The sequence below is a fragment of the Lipotes vexillifer genome, unplaced genomic scaffold (assembly GCF_000442215.2).
Source record: "Lipotes vexillifer unplaced genomic scaffold, Lipotes_vexillifer_v1.1 scaffold90, whole genome shotgun sequence".
Classification (NCBI taxonomy): Eukaryota; Metazoa; Chordata; class Mammalia; order Artiodactyla; family Lipotidae; genus Lipotes; species Lipotes vexillifer.
Window position 1 is genome coordinate 4,787,980 of NW_006782310.1, and position 17,023 is coordinate 4,805,002.

General features: G+C 38.2%; 1 protein-coding gene across 1 annotated transcript in view; it reads right to left on the bottom strand.

Annotated features, from left to right (window-relative positions):
- Positions 1-16,103, bottom strand: part of RPRD1A (regulation of nuclear pre-mRNA domain containing 1A) — a 71,945-nt gene extending 55,842 nt beyond the window's left edge. The window contains exon 1 of the mRNA XM_007455205.1: positions 15,797-16,103. Within this exon, the coding sequence (XP_007455267.1) occupies positions 15,797-15,947 (151 nt within the window). The 5' untranslated portion in view covers positions 15,948-16,103. The remainder of the gene's footprint in view (positions 1-15,796) is intronic.
- Positions 16,104-17,023: the final 920 nt, after the last annotated feature.

Genomic DNA, 17,023 nt, shown 5'->3' on the forward strand with positions numbered 1-17,023 from the left:
AACGAAAGACCCAATGCAGCCAAAAATAAATAAGTAAAATAAATTTATTTTTTAAAAAAATTAACATCGAATTACCATATGATTTACCAACTCCACTTCTCAGTACGTACTCAAAAGAAGAAGGGACTCAAACGGATATTTGTACAACCATGTTCATACCAGCATTATTCACAATAGCCAAAAAGTGGAAGCAACCCTAATGTCATCAACAAATTAAAAAAATGTGGTATATACATACCAGAGTATTATTCAGCCTTTTAAAAGGATAGAAGTTCTGACACATGCTACAGCATGGATGAACCTTGAAGATATTATGCTAAGTTAAATAAGCCAGTCACAAAAGAATAAACTGTATGATTTCACTTAAATGAGGCAACTAGAGTAGCTGAATTCAAACTGACAGGAAGTAGATGGGTGGTTGCCAGGTGCTGGGAGAGAAAAGGGAATTATTGTTTAATGGGAATGGAATTTCAGTTTGGGAAAATGAAAAAAGTTCTGGAGGTGGATGGTGATGACAGCTGCAAAACAATGTGAATGGACTTAACTGCACTGAACTGTACACTTAAAAATGGTTAAAATAGTAAATTTATATTATGTATATTTTACCACAATAAAGAGAAAGAAAAAAAGGTTAAAACGTTAAATTTTATGTTACGTATATTTTACACAACGAAAAAAGTGCACACGCACACACACGCACAGAGACACATGCACTCAAGGGTCAAGATTTAACAAAATTAGTAATCTGAGCTACGCTGATGAGCGCTGTCAGGTAAGTGATATATTTTTTAAGCTGTGAACGTGTGGTGTGAAAAATACAATGATTACTGGTACAGTCTGGTGTCTCTGCCTTGACTACTGATTAGACACTACCAGTTTTCACCCACCTTTGCTTTTACACCACCACAGAACATGCCAACACAGTGAAAAGGGCCAGGGGAGAGAGAACATCTTAGTAGTACTATGAAAACATTTTTTACCTTGTCCCATATGCCTCTTAAAAGGGTCTTGGTGATCCACCAAGGGGGATCCAGTTACCACACTTTAAGAACCACTTCTCTAAAGATGGATAAATATGGCAAGAGCAGAACAATATGATAGACTGAAAAAGCTGGAAATTTTTCAAGGCCTTCTCTCAATCAGGTAAATGTTTATAAATGGAGTTCAATATTTGCCTTAAGATGTCAGAAGTTTCAAATTCAGGCACTACTCTTAAAAAAAAACAGCAAAACATTCTGTAATACTTCTTCTAGCTCTAAAAGTCTCAGATTCTATATACTTTGCAACATTCATTCAGTAGCTCACTCAACACATACTTACTGTGTATCTACTGTATGCTACGTTCAGGAAACAAAGGAATAGGCTCAGTCTTCCAGTAACAAGAAACTCAACACAGAACCACTAAAATACTATATGTTAAATGCTATAATAATAGCAATAAAAAGTACATGGAGGTGACACCAGAGAAAATGTCAAGAATAAAGAGAACTGACAAATAGGAAGATAAGACCATTGAAATGGAGTCTGGGAAGCAGAAAGAAAAAGAATAAAGGCAAGAGAACAGAGTGAAATGTACCTGTGGGACACCACCAAGCTAACAAACACACATTATAGGAGTCTGAGAAAGAGAAGAGGGTGCATATTTGGAGAAATAATGGCCAAAAACTCCCCAAATTTTAAAAAAGGCATGAATCTACGAATCTAAGAAGCTCAATGAACTCCAGGTAGGAATAACTGAGACCCACACTGAGAAACATTATAATCAAACTGTCCAAAGACAAAGACAGAGAATTTTTGAAAGCAGCAATTAGCGGCTCATTGTCATGTAAACACAAGGGAGCCTCAATAAAATTAACAATTTCTCATCAAACTGTGGAGGACAGAAGGCTATGAGATGCCATATTTAAACCCCTGGGGGTGGGGGTGAGGTGGGGAATGTTGACCAAGAATTTTAAATCTGGCAAAATTACCCTTCAATACTGAAGAAGAAATTAAGACATTTCAAGGTAAACAAAACCTGAAGGACTTTATTGGTAGTAGATGTCTCCTACAAGAAACGCTAAAGAGAGTCCTTCAGACTGACATGAAAGGACATTAGATGGTAACTAGAAGCCGTATAAAGAAATAACAAACATCAGTAAAGTATCTACATAAGTAAATATAAAAGCCAGTATTACTTTATTTTTTGGTTGGTAACTTCTCTTTTTGTTTCCTATGTGAATTAAAATAGAAATGTATAAAATAATAATAAGTCTGATGATGGGCACACAGCATATATAAGATGTAGTTTGTGGGATTTCCCTGGTGGTCCAGTGGTTAAGACTCCACGCTCCCAATGCAGGAGGCCCAGGTTCCCAGGTTCAGTCTCTGGTCAGGGAACTAAGACCCCGCATGCTGCATACTGCAAATGGTGCACTACGCAGCCAAAAAAAAAAACAAAAACAAAAAATGCAGTTTGTGACAACAATATAAAGACACATAAAAGTGCAATATGTTTATATCACTTTTTTTTTTTTTTTTCCCCCAGCCCGCGGGCCTCCCACTGCTGTGGCCTCTCCCGCCGCGGAGCACAGGCTCCGGACGCGCAGGCTCAGCAGCCATGGCTCACGGGTCCAGCCGCTCCGCGGCATGTGGGATCTTCCCAGACCGGGGCACGAACCCGTGTCCCCTGCATTGGCAGGCGGGCTCTCAACCACTGCGCCACCATGGAAGCCCCACCTTTTTTTATTTTTATATTTTTATTTATTTATTTTTTTGGCCACACTGTGAGCCTTGTGGGATTTTAGTTCCCCAATGAGGGATCGAACCTGTGCCCTTGGCAATGAAAGCCCGGATTCTCAACCACTGGACCGCTGGGTAATTCCCTATATCATCTTTTTTTTAATTGAGAGAAAGTTCACATTACATTAAATTAACCATGTTAAAGTGTATAATCCAGGAGCATTTACCATATAGTTGTGCAACTATCACCTACATCTATTTCCAAAACACGTTTGTCACCCCCAAAGACAACCTCATACCCATTAAACATTCATTTCCCATTACTCTTCTCCCCCCAGTCTCTGGCAACGACTTTCTCTCTTTGTGGATTCATCTATTCTATTGGTATTCAACAGATATTTCATATAAAATGAAATCCTACGATATGCGACCTTTTGTGACTGGCTTCTTTCTCTTCATTTTTCCTTTTTTTTTTTTTTTTGGGCTGCTGTTGGGCCTTTGTTGCTGCACACAGCCTTCCTCTAGTTGCAGCAAGCAGGGGCTACTCTTCGTTGTGGTGCTCAGGCTCCTCATTGCAGTGGCTTCTCTTGTTGAGGAGCACAGGCTCTAGGCATGCAGGCTTCAGTAGTTGTGGTGCATAGGCTCAGTAGTTGCAGCTCATGGGCTCTAAAGCATGGGCTCAGTAGTTGTGGCACACTGGCTTAGTTGTGCTGCAGCACATGGGATCTTCCTGGAGCATGGATCAAACCCATGTCTCCTGCACTGGCAGAAGGATTCTTAACCACTGGACCACCAGGTAAGTCCTCACTTCATATGTTTTTGAGATTCATCCACATTGTACCATGAATCAGTATTTCATTCCTTTCTATGGCTGAATAATATTTCATTGCATGGATATACCACATAAATCTATTCATCCACTAATGGACGTTCAGGTTGTTTCCACCTTTTGAGTACTGTGAATAACACTGCTATGAGCATCCTTGTATAGTATTTGCTTGAATACCTACTTTCAATTCTTCGGAATATATACCTAGGAGTAGGATTACTGCAAGAGTGCTAGTAAAAGATGAGCTGGGCAGTGGGATGGGATAGCAGAGACAAACAGAATACTGCTAAAATAGCAATAAAAAAGCTGCAGGTGAGGCATGTATAAAGAGAGGGGTCAAGATAATCTTGAAGTTCTGAAATTAGGCAACTGGTAGACAGTAATCCCTTTCACTCAAATAGGAAATACAGGAAGAGTAACAAGGAAGTGGGACAAGAGTGAGGAAAGATGACAAAGTGTTGTGTTGTACATGCTGAGTTTGAGGTGCTCAAGAAATACAGGGACACTGAGACTGTTAAAAAAAAAAAAAAGAATATTGAATCATCAGCATATTGATGGAAGAAAGCAAAAATTACACCTAAAGTGTCAATTATAAATATATAAAGTGGGACTTCCCTGGTGGCACAGTGGTTAAGAATCCACCTGCCAATGCAGGGGACACGGGTTCAATCCCTGATCTGGGAAGATCCCACATGCTGCGGAGCAACCAAGCCCATGTGCCACAACTACTGAGCCTGCGCTCTAGAGCCTGTGAGCCACAACTACTGAAGCCCGCGTGCCACAACTACTGAAGCCCACGTGCCTAGAGCCCGTGCTCCTCAACAAGAGAAGCCACTGCAATGAGAAGCCTGTGCACTGCAACGAAGAGTAGCCCCTACTCGCTGCAACTAGAGAAAGCCCATGCACAGCAATGAACACCCAACGAAGCCAAAAAAATAAATTTTTAAAAATTTAAAAAATAAATATATAAAGTGAAATTATTCTTAATCATTAAGCGTTTTCTATGTGCTAGTTATATAGCACATCAACTGCATTTTAAAAATTCTAAAACAATAACTTGGATTAAATCCACATTAAGTATTAGTTGATTTACTAATTAAATTGTTGTAAATCTGGATTATATATACATTACTCAGGGTTTTCCAGAGAAACAGAACTAATAAGGTGTGTGTGCATACACAGAAAGATATTATAAGGAACTGGTTCATGTGATTATAGAGGCTGTCAAGTCCCAAGATCTGCAGTCAGCAAACTGGAGACCCAGGAGAGCTGACGGCATAGCACTTATCAGAAAGCAGACTCAAGATCTGGGAAGAGCCCATGTTTCACTTTAAGTCCAAAGGCAGGAAAGAAGGCAGTCAGGCAGGACAAGTTTCCCTCTTACTCACAGAAGCATCAGCCTTTTTGTTCTATTCCAGCCTTCAACTGACTGAAAGAGGCCCATCAACATTAAGAAGGCCAACCTGCTTTACTCACTCTACAGATTAAAATGTTTTATTTCAGCCAGAAACATCTTCACAGACATACCCAAAATACTGTTTGACCAAATATCTAAAGCCACCTGTGGCCCAGTCAATTTGACACATAAAATTCACCATCACAAGTGCTCTTCAAGATAACTCATGATTTTCTACTAAGAAAACTGAATTTTTTGATAGTTCAGGAAAACTATGCTCCTTAACTACCCAAACCTCCTTGTTTAAAAGAATAATCTATAAAATAGAATACCACACACATTATGATTTATTCCAATACTAAAGAGATGAAAACAGCATGTTGAATTAAATAGACAAGGGTTTTTTTTAATTGTCGTGTAGTTGATTTGCAATGTTGTGTTAATTTTTGCTATACAGCAAGGTGATTCAGTTATACACATATATACATTCTTTTTTATATTCTTTGCCATTATGGTTTATCACAGGATAGTGAATATAGTTCCCTGTGCCATACAGTAGGACCTTGTTGTTTACCCATTCCATATATAATAGTTTGCATCTACTAACCCTCAACTCCCAGTCCATCCCTCCCCCGCCCCCCTTAGCAACCACAAGTCTATGCTCTAGGTCTGTGAGTCTGTTTCATAGATAGGTTCATTTGTGTTATGTTTTAGATTCCACATACAAGTGATATCATATGGCATTTGTCATTCTCTTTCTGACTTACTTCATTTAGTATGACAATCTCTAAGTCCATCCATGTTGCTGCAAATGGCATTATTTCATTCTTTTTATGGCTGAGTAGTATTCCATTGCATATATGTACATCTTGTTCATCCATTCATAAATAGATAAGGTTTTTAAACCATGCTCTTGAAGAAGAATATTCCTTGAACTGGACCAAAATGTCATCACAAAAATCAACCAATGCAAACCATTTTCCCAATTTACAAAAAAAAAAAAAAAACTTAATGAATGTAAATGTTTTCAGTTTTAAGTGCTTTTGCATAACATGACAATCCTCTGACACTTTCTTCTATTAGCCTGTACTAGAATTAAATGAGATACATTTAGTGCAAAGTTATACAGTTACTGTAAACTTAAATGTGCATTTTGTCTTCACAGGGCTTTACAAGGCATCATGAACTAATACCTGAACAAGTTTGAGAACCACTTACTTAAACAATTACAACAAATACATTTAGAATAAGACTGCACAGTTCTCAGCCTAAGAAGATTAGCCATCATAAAGATGTAAATTCTCAGGAATTTCCTGGCAGTCCAGTGGTTAAGACTCTGAGCTTCCATTGCAGGGGGCATGGGTTCAATCCCTGGTCAGGGAACTAAGATCCCACATGCCATGCAGAAAGGAAAAAAAGAAAAAGATGTGAATTCTCTTTGAGCTAATAAAATACCAAAATAATTTTTTTCTTGCAAATGACAAGTTGATTCTAGCGTTTATATGGAAAAACAAAACAAGAAGACACAAGAAAACTCTGGGGAAAAAAAAAGAAGAGCAATTTGCAGGCTGGCGGGGGGTTGGAGCGGGATGTCCTACCAGATGTGAAAACATAATAAAGTGTGTGACAGTGATACATGAGTAGTCTGATGAATGGAGCAGAATGACAGTCTACAAATATGCCAAATATATATGAAAACTGAGTGTATGTTAAAGGAGGCATTTCAAATGGGTGGAGGTAAAAAGAACTTAAAAAAATGGTGTGATAAACCAATGCCTACCACTTCTATCAGCTGAAACCGTTAAGAAAATAACAAGAATATTTAGTAACATAAATTAATACTTATAAACTGTAAGATAAACTGACACATCCTAAATGTTCATCAATAGAGTAACAGTTATATAAATTTTGGTGCAACCATAAAATGGAATACAGTGCAGTCATTTTTTAAACTGAGGCAACATCATATATATAAATACATTATAATCTGAAAGATATATTAAAAAGAAAAGCAAAAGCACAGAGAAATCTATATAATATGCAACCATTTGTCTAAACATGAAAGAGAGAAAGAAACTGTAACATATGTAGATGACTATATATGCATAGAAAATTCTGGAAGAATAAACTTAACAGATTGATTCTGGGTAAGGAAAATGGGTGGGGGGGAGAAGAGTGGAAAGGAGCCTTTGTGACTTTTCAATTTCGTATTACATGCATGTTACTACCTACTAAAATATACTATATTTTAAAAAATACACCTGGAAAGTATATAGAATGGTAATTTTTTTCTTAGTTTCTCAGTCATTATAGATATAAAAGGGACTAAGGAAAAGCTATAAAAAGAAGAACAAGAGGGCTTCCCTGGTGGCGCAGTGGTTGAGAGTCTGCCTGCCGATGCAGGGGACACAGGTTCGTGCCTGTGCATCCGGAGCCTGTGCTCTGCAACGGGAGAGGTCACAACAGGGAGAGGCCCGCGCACCGCAAGAAAAAAAGAAAAAGAAGAAGAAGAACAAGACTAACAGGTACCTGATAAAAGCCAAGAGAACCAAAAATGACCAAATAACCTAGATGTCTGCAAGGTGACTACATAAATAATTCATTATTATAATCCTCTTCATACACTTTTACAAACAAAAGGATTTTTAAAATCTTAAATCACTTAAAGTTCTTTGCAGACATAAAACATTAAAAGTCTACCTAAAATATTTACTTTATTATCCTGTCTAGTTCCAAAAAGGAGTTGTGAACTGAAATGTTACATTTAAAATGTCAAATAACCTTTGTTTGACATAAAACGACATTCAAACGATTAAAGCAACAGTAAAAACTATGTCTACATACTTTGTACTAGCTCCTAGTAAATTCAAATCTCAAATCAAAGAAGCCCTCCCTGATTGCCTAAACTAAGCTAGTTTCCCAATTATATTGATATTTCTCTTTGTATCACTATGAAGTTACTAATTTAGCAGAGTCTGTTGCCCTGACTGATATGTAAGCTATGTCTCCCTTATCCACTGAATCATCCTTGGTCTAGCAACAAAGCAGGAGCTCAATAGGTATTTGCTGAGTAAAGGAAACCAACAGGAGAAACTTTTACATACCAAATGAAAATTTCATTTTATTCAAAAATACACTTGTAAAATTATGAACTATAATTATGTTTGTTTAATGTAGGCACACACCTTTATTTTTATTAGAAATTTAAGGATAATTTCCTTAAATTTTGGAGCCGTAAAAACAACATCAAATCATCGATTTTTTAAAAAGCTGTATGTTATAGGAAAGAGAACCTAAAGAAAATTATATTATAACCCAAAGGGAAATTTCATAAATTTGGTTTAAGTTCACACTGAGTAGGAATTAACATTTTGGAGGGAATATGTCTGCTTAAGGCAAAGCAATGTGTGCTGCTAGCCTCTTGATCTAACTACCAATAATAGGAAATGGCCTAGCTCTTAGTATCTTTTTTTTTGTTGTTTTTTTTTTTTTTTTGCGGTACGCGGGCCTCTCACTGTTGTGGCCTCTCGCATTGTGGAGCACAGGCTCCGGACGCACAGGCTCAGCGGCCACGGCTCATGGGCCCAGCCGCTCCGCAGCATGTGGGATCTTCCCGGACCGGGGCACGAACCCGTGTCCCCTGCATCAGCAGGTGGACTCTCAACCACTGTGCCACCAGGGAAGCCCTCTTAGTATCTGTTTTGTGAATTGTTGGCGGGTCCTCAAAACCCTTTCATGGAGTCCATGAACTCAAAACTATTTTCACAATAATACTAAGACATTATTTGTCTTTTTCGCTCTCATCCTCTCACCTGTGTACAGTGGTATATTCCTGCGGTTATGTGATATACATCACAAGAAGACTGAATGGAAAAGCTGACATGAGAATTCAGCTGTCTTTAATTAAGACAGACAAAGATTTGCAAAAATGTAAAACAATCACTCCTTTCTCTAATATTTTTAAGTTATTTTTCATTTAAAATGTCATTTTATGTTAACATAAAATCAATTTAGTACCACAGTTTTAAAATAATAGTTATTAAATAAATATTTTTCAAGGTTTCACTTTCTAATATAACTCCCAATAAATATAAACCACATAAATGAAAGATCAGGGGCCTTTAATAATTTTTACAAAAATAAAGGGATCCTTTAATCATACAGTTGATAATCTCTGGTCTAGACCCTGAGAATATCTATGGAACAACCAATATGATTTTTTCAAAGAATAAAGTTAAAATAAAAGAGGGAATCCATAGATGTAAAGGAACTTAAATATAATAATCAAATGCAATGAAGAAGCTTTACTTGCATCCTGATTCAAATAACTGGCTAAAATTTTAAAAATGTGAGACAATCAATCAAGGAAACAAATACTAGCTGGATATTTGATGATATTTCAAGAAATTAACTTTTTTAAAGTTGTTAACAAAGAATATAACTGTTACAGCTGGATGATGACTACACTGAGGTGCATAAAAGTCATACAGATTTGAGAAAAACAAATTCTTAGTGTATTAACAAAATATAAACACTGTCTAACTTACTTGTTTAATTCTAACTACAAAAAAGTATAGTATTGTCCAAAATAACAGTATTAGACAATATAAAAGCCACTGAATTGTCAATTCAAAAACAGAATCTCTTCGTTTTAAGGATTTATATGGCTACATGTTTTTAAGGAGGATGAAAAATGTTCTTTAACCTTTTGTATTTTTCTAAAACCAAATAGAGTATCTAAGAATATACTTATTTTAGCACCACTTACAAACCTAAAGCCATATTCATGAATATAAATGTTAATTCGACATATTTAAGAACCTTTATCAAAGGCAGTATGTTGAGATTATGCAGGCTAAAACTTGGAAAAAAACCACCTAGAGGAACCCACTATCTACTTCATAACCAACACATAACCCCCCAGTCTATAATACAATATAAAGTGATAATTAGTTCCCTGAAAGATGTCTAATACAGTTTATTGATAACAAAGTACTGATTTTAACAAGTGATTACAAATAGAAGGAAAATCTAAACTTTAGGCATTTTAATATTTTAATTGTTGCCAGTTGGGGAAAAACAGTAACGAGCACTCAAGGGCTGAACATTCCCAGGTTTGGCTCTTTGCATTCCAAGCTATTTCTTGCCTCAGCATCTTCACATATCCCAGTAGCTGAATACCTCCTCCCCACTTATGGCATAGCTGGTTCAGAGAGGTCTTTAATTGAAGGTCACCTTACAGAGATCATTTCCCTCACCATCTAACTACTTAAGGTTCTCCTCCCTTAAACGCACTTAATACAAAATTTATATTTACAATTTTCTTGTTCATTGTTTGCCCTCCCCATGAGACTACAAATTCTATGAGGGCAGGGACCAACTTTGTTTCTTTTTATTTATTTTTTTAATTGAAATACATTTGACATATAAATATATCCCTGCCGGTCCAGTGGTTAGGACCTGGCACTTTCACTGCTGTGGCCTGGGTTCAATCCCTGGTCAGGGAACTAAGATCCCGCAAGCCACGCGGCATGGCCAAAACAAAACAAAACCAAAAAACACGTTGCTTTATTACTGGAATATATCCAATGCTAGATATATATAAGATAATAAATACAGAGTGAATTAACATACTCTAAAGGGCTGAGACAATTATGATTTTGTTAAGACTCAAATATGAATAACATACAAGAGGCAAGTGTAAAGGACTCAATCAACTAGACTACTGAAAGCAGCAACTCTAATCAACTGCAAAGAACTTCCTCCTATCTACTCTCTTTCTACAACTCTTGCAGAGATTTGTTGTTCTTGTACTTGCATGTAGGAAAGAGCCTGTCAGTGTTGTTTCGTAAATTCTGGTACATTCATGGATGATATTTCTACAGCAATTAATGCAACATATAATTTAATTAGTGGGCTAATTTATAATTCAGCCCACTACTGAGTAGTTCAGAGTTTAAAACAATCACCTTCAAAAGACAGTATTAAGAAAGTGAAAAGACAACCCAATGAATGGGAGAAAATATTTGTACGTCATGGATCTGATAACAGACTTGTATGTAAAATACATAAAGATATATGTATATGTGTAGCTGATTCACTTTGTTATAAAGCAGAAACTAACACACCATTGTAAAGCAATTATACTTCAATAAAGATGTAAAAATAAATTAAAAAAATAAAAGAACACAATAATAAAAGACAACTAATAAGAACCTGCTGAATAAAAAAAATAAAATTCTAAAATTAAAAAAAAAAGACAATGCAATTTTTAAATGGGCAAGGATCTGAATAGACAGTTCTCCAAAGATGACATACAAATGGCCAATAAGCAAATGAAAATATGCTCAACATCATCAGTCATCAGGGAAACACAAATCAAAACCACAAGACACTTTACACCCAACAGGGTGTCTATAATCAAAAAGACAGATAATAATAAGTGTTGTTAAAGATGTGGAGAAATTGGACCCTCATACACTGCAGGCAGGAATGTATAATGATGCAGTCACTGTGGAAAACAGTCTGGCAACTCCCCAAAACATTAAATGTAGAGTTCATATATGACCTAGCAATTCTATTCCTAGGTATATATCCAAGAAAAATTAAAACACATCCACACAAAAACCTGTACACAAATATTCATAGCAGTATTGTTCATAATAGTCAAAAAGTGGAATCAACCCAAATGTCTATCAACTGATGAATGGATAAATGCATACAATGGATTATTATTTGGCCATAAAAAGGGATGAAGTACTAAATACATGCTACAACAAGAATGAGCCTAGAGGATATTATCCTAACCAAAGGAAGCCTGGTCACAAAAGACTATATATCATATGATTCCATTTAAGGTAAATATATAGAAACAAAGTAAATTAGTGGTTGCCTAGAGGTGGGGAAGCGGGAATGATGGCTAAAAGGCATGGGTTATGAAAATGTTCTAAAATTTATTGTGGTGATGGTTTTACAATATATGATATACTAAAAACCAAATGGGTAAATTGTACAGTATCTTAATTATAACTCAATAGAGCTGTTACAAAACAACAAAATGGTCACTTATGTTTTTGGTTACACTCTATCACATTTATCAGGGAAATTATAGCTACTTTGATCTTCATAAGGGCCATGGGGTATATCCCTCCAAAAAGAAATTATCTTTCTTTAAAGGAGACAAAAATAAGAAAAGTAGACAAAGGGGAAATCGTCACAACTGCATGATCTGACGTATCATTTTACCTACTCATTCTCATATTTTGAGCAGTAATTTTTCCTACCAATGTCACATTTTTGTCTTCTTTAAACACTTCAAGAAGGGCTTGAACACTTCAAGAACACTTCAAGAAACTAAAGAATGCCTAGCTTAATACAAAATGTTCAACTAATTTTCCTTAATTTCTTGACATTTCAAATTTGATCAATTCCTTTCAAAAATACTTACTTTGCAGAGATAATGTGAGGAGTCAAGATATCACAGTAAGATGTCTAAAACAATGCCTCGTACTCAGTAAATTACTGTCACTATCATTATGCTAAAGGAAAGAGAGGATCCTCAAGTTGATGAGCAAAACTGCAGAGAATGGGGAGGACATAATGGCTACACCCTACAAAGGCACAATCATGTGTCAAGGAATGGAAACCCTTGGCAGAAAAGCCCAGAGCACACTGAGAACTGCAGCAGCAGCAGCAGCAGCAGCAGCAGCAGCAGCAGCAGCAGCAGCAGCAGCAGCAGCAGCATGATCATCACCTCCACTACCATTTCTATCATCACCATCATCACCCAACACTACTCTCCTCCTAAAGCATCTATTTATATGCCTTTAATTCTATTTATGAAACATTTTAACATATAAAAACATCCCCAAACTCATCTAATAGAACATCTTATCATTTTCCATTTGTTTCAAAAAGTGTTTCATATATATATACTATAAGCTAATACAGATCCATTTTCATTCCCTCTCTTCCTTATGGTAGCCACTATCTTGGACTATGGTGTTAATCATTTCTATGCATGTTCTAGCTACAGATATCTGTAAACAATATAGAGTATTGTTCTGCATGTTTTCAAACTTTCACTATATAGCATACTGGTCTGCACCTCGCTTTCTTAGCCCAACATTCATGTCATGTTGTTTCATGCAGCTCTAGTCCATTCACAAAAACTGCTGGACAGTATTATATTATACTGTATGAAAGACAAAATATATTTGTCAATACTCTAACTACTGAGATGTTTAAAGTGTTTATCTAATTTTGTTATTAAGAGGCTACAATAAACCTAATTTCTTGAGTTTCCAGGATATATTCATGAACTGGTAGGCCAAAGGACATATATCTTCAACTTCTTTAGAGGTTGCTAAGTTCATCTCCTTTTTTACACTACAATCAGCAGTGTAAGAGAGTTCTTGTTTCCTGTCATCCTCACCAATCCTAGGTACTGTCATACCTTTTTTCCTTTTTTTTTTTTGGCTGTACCCCACGGGAGCTTACTTCTCCAACCAGAAATCGAACTGAGGCCCCAGGCAGTGAAAATGCCGGGTCCTAACCACTGGACTGGCAGGGCATTTCCTACCATAATTTTAATTTTGCAAACCAAAGCGTCTAAAGTGGTACTTCATTGATTTATTTTTTCTTGATTAGTAAGATTGAGTATCATTTATCGGCCTTTCAGGTTTCCGCTTATGTAAAATGCCTTTAACAGTATGGCCATTTTTCTACTGATTTGTGGTAGTTCTTAAGAACAATTTGGGTACCAATCCTTATGCTCTTTCTTCCCTCCCCACCCCACCCCCAAATATAGACCTATTGCTGATATTCATATCTAGTAAGGTAGAAAAGCAAAGACAATTCCTGCCTTCTCAAAGTTCACAGCTATTTGCCAGACATTTATATCTGTGTTTCTCAAACCTTTTAGGCCACTCACAGGTGAATTCCTCCATGAGAGCCAATACACATACACTTACATATGAAGTGAAAAATAGGGCTCTACATCAACTTATTCTAAGGCAGGGGTCCCCAACTGCTGGGCCACAGACTGGTACTGGTCCATGGCATGTTAGGAACTGGGCTGCACAGCAGAAGGTGAGCAGTGGGCAAGTGAGCGAAGCTTCATCTGTATTTACAGCCACTCCCTGTCACTCGCATTACCACCTGAGCTCCACCTCATGTCAGATCAGCAGCAGCATTAAATTCTCATAGGAGCACGAACCCTACTGTGAACTGTGCATGCCAGGGATCTAGGTTGCATGCTCCTTATGAGAATCTAATGCCTGGTGATCTGAGGTGGAGCTGAGGCGGTGATGCTAGCGCTGGGGAGCGGCTGCAAATACAGATTATCATTAGCAGAGAGGTTTGACTGCACAGAGACCATAATAAATCAACTGCTTGCAGACTCATATCAAAACCCTATCAGTGAGTGGCAAGTGACAATTAAGCTGCATCTTACAGAGTAGACTGGACATAAGCAACACTTAGGGTATCGCTGTCTCCCATCACCCCCACATGGGACCATCTAGTTGCAGGAAAACAAGCTCAGGGCTCCCACTGATTCTGCATTATAGTGAGTTGTACAATTATTTCATTAGGTATTACAACGTAATAATAGAAATAAAGTGCACAATAAATGTAATGCCCTTGAATCATCCCCAAACCATCCTGCTCCCCCCCAGGTCCATGGAAAAATTGTCTTCCATGAAACCAGTCTCTGGTGTCAAAAAGGTTGGGGACCACTGTTCTAAGGGATTAACCACAAGCAAATACACAAGAAAACATGCAGAATGTCTCCACTCTATATAGCCAATGCCACATTTTGGCTCTGATATTAATCATCATGTGGCTTTCATATGGATCAGTACACAAGCATCTACTTGATTAATAATGGCTTGTTAAAACAACTAATAATAACCATCATATCAGGTACATCAGGATGTCTGAAACAACAATTAAGAGTGCCCATTCTCTTTATCGAATGAAATAAGAACTAAGGTACAAATTCAGACTAAGCAAATGAAATATTTTAATTTTCAGTCGTACCATCATACAATCAGTTCTTACGGATAAATCTGCTCTGCAGTAGTGAAATGATTCTTCTAGATATTTTAGTGACAGCAGACTACAGCTGAAAAAAAGTTAACTTCATTTACAGGAGCACTATAGAATGCTTGTAAAATAAAGACGCTGCCCTAGAGGCATGTAATCATAGAGCAAGAAAGGACCTTAGAGCAACTTAATCTAATTCCCTCATTTTCAGGTGAGGCACTTGCAATCCAGAAATTAAGAAATCTCCCTATCCATCTCCTCTAAAATCTACAAATTCAGAGTTCTTTCCATTGCATCACGCATCTTATTTTACACTCCCCAGCTCTAAAACTATGATTCCCCTTAATTTTACAAGTTTGAGTTGATGTGTTATAGAAATAATGGAAGTATCTCCCCATACCAATCTTTCCCCTCTATCCTCCATTATAATGTACCCAACGAAAAAACATGACTGCCTAAATTTCTGACTGTAATTAGGTGCGGAGTGCTGAGCCCCCGGCTACTGTTTCCGCGTTAAACCAATAGAAATGTTAATCCTTTATACAATACCTTCTTCAACAACACCTACTAAACGTCGACTTCGCGGGAAGCGCAGTACACGCCGCTCCTCCGGGCCCGCAGACCACCGACGCCAGGAAGCCCGGGGCCCTGGGGAGGCGGCGTGCGGGGCAGCCGGGAGTTGGGGTCGCTAGGGGAGTGGGGCTCCTAAGGAGGGGGTGGTCCCGGGGATGCCAGGGAACTGGCCGGGTGGCGGGGAGCGGCAGGGAGCGGCGGGGAGAGGCCGAGAGGCGCGGCCGACTAACCTTTCCGCAGCTCCCGCTCCCACACTGTGACGATGGGCCGCGAGTGCTTGCGGTGGTGGATTAGCCACAGGGACAGGGTCTGAACGCTCTGCTGCGAGTTGCTCAACTCCGACAGCTTCTTCTCCAGCGCCGCCTCAGAGAAGGCGGACATCCCTCCGATACCGCGCTCACGCCGTCCCACGCGGTGGGGCTGAGGGGGAGGAGAGTTTCACCGCCCCCGCCGCGGCCTCGCCCCCTCACCCCACCCTGCCCCACGCCCTCACCACTGCTGCCGCCACTTCCAAGATCGGCCGCAAACCAGCAAGATGGCGACCAGCCGGCAGTGACGTCACGGCCTACCCACGCCCCGCCCACCGAACAGGCTCTGCTGAAGCCGAGCGGAAGGGGCGGGGAAGAGACGCGCCCTGGAGAGGCGGTCGGGGGGCGTGCCCCCTGGGTCTGGGCCGGAGGCGGGGCGGGGTTTGCCAGGCTTAGAACCCTCCTCCTGGGAGAAACTGTATTTACCAAGGGGTAATTAAAAATCCCTTAAACACCAGTGTGTCTGCACAAGGCGCCAAATGCTAGTTGTGTGGTCCAGCTCAGTAACAGTGAAGAGTTGGGACTTTCTTCATGTAAATGGCTAAGTCAATTGTGATACTTCATCTTACAGAATACATGCAGCAGTTTAAAAGATTCATAAATCCAATGGTGGATTGTTCTTTTTTTAAGTTGCAAAAAATAAGTACAGTACAACGTTTGTTTTATAAAAGTATATGTTTTATAAGAATTCATAAGTATGCAAATAAGAGAGGATAAGAATTAGTGCCCTTAAGCTGTGTCTGAATTGTTTTCATTTTTTACAAGAACATATTCATATATTACATAGTTAAAAATTAATTTCAGAAATCTCATAATTAATTCAGCACATTTGGACATAGTACTTGTCTTAGCTATGATAATTCACAAAAGAAACAGAAGACAGATGCTGTCATATTCTAAATATTAATACAAGAAATTTCAAGAAAGGTGTATAAGAAACCACAGGAATTCCTAAGCCATCTTTTGGGAAACACTGTTCAAAAACTTTGCCTATTTATTTGTTTGTTTGATTATAAGTACAGCTTCTCTTTCCCATTTTTAATGTCACTACAGCTTGAGGTTCAGAGATACCTCAAGAGGTGAGGTAACTCTCATTCCTCTTCCTCTCGCTCCAATATCAATTCCTATCTCTACATTCTTCTCTTTCCC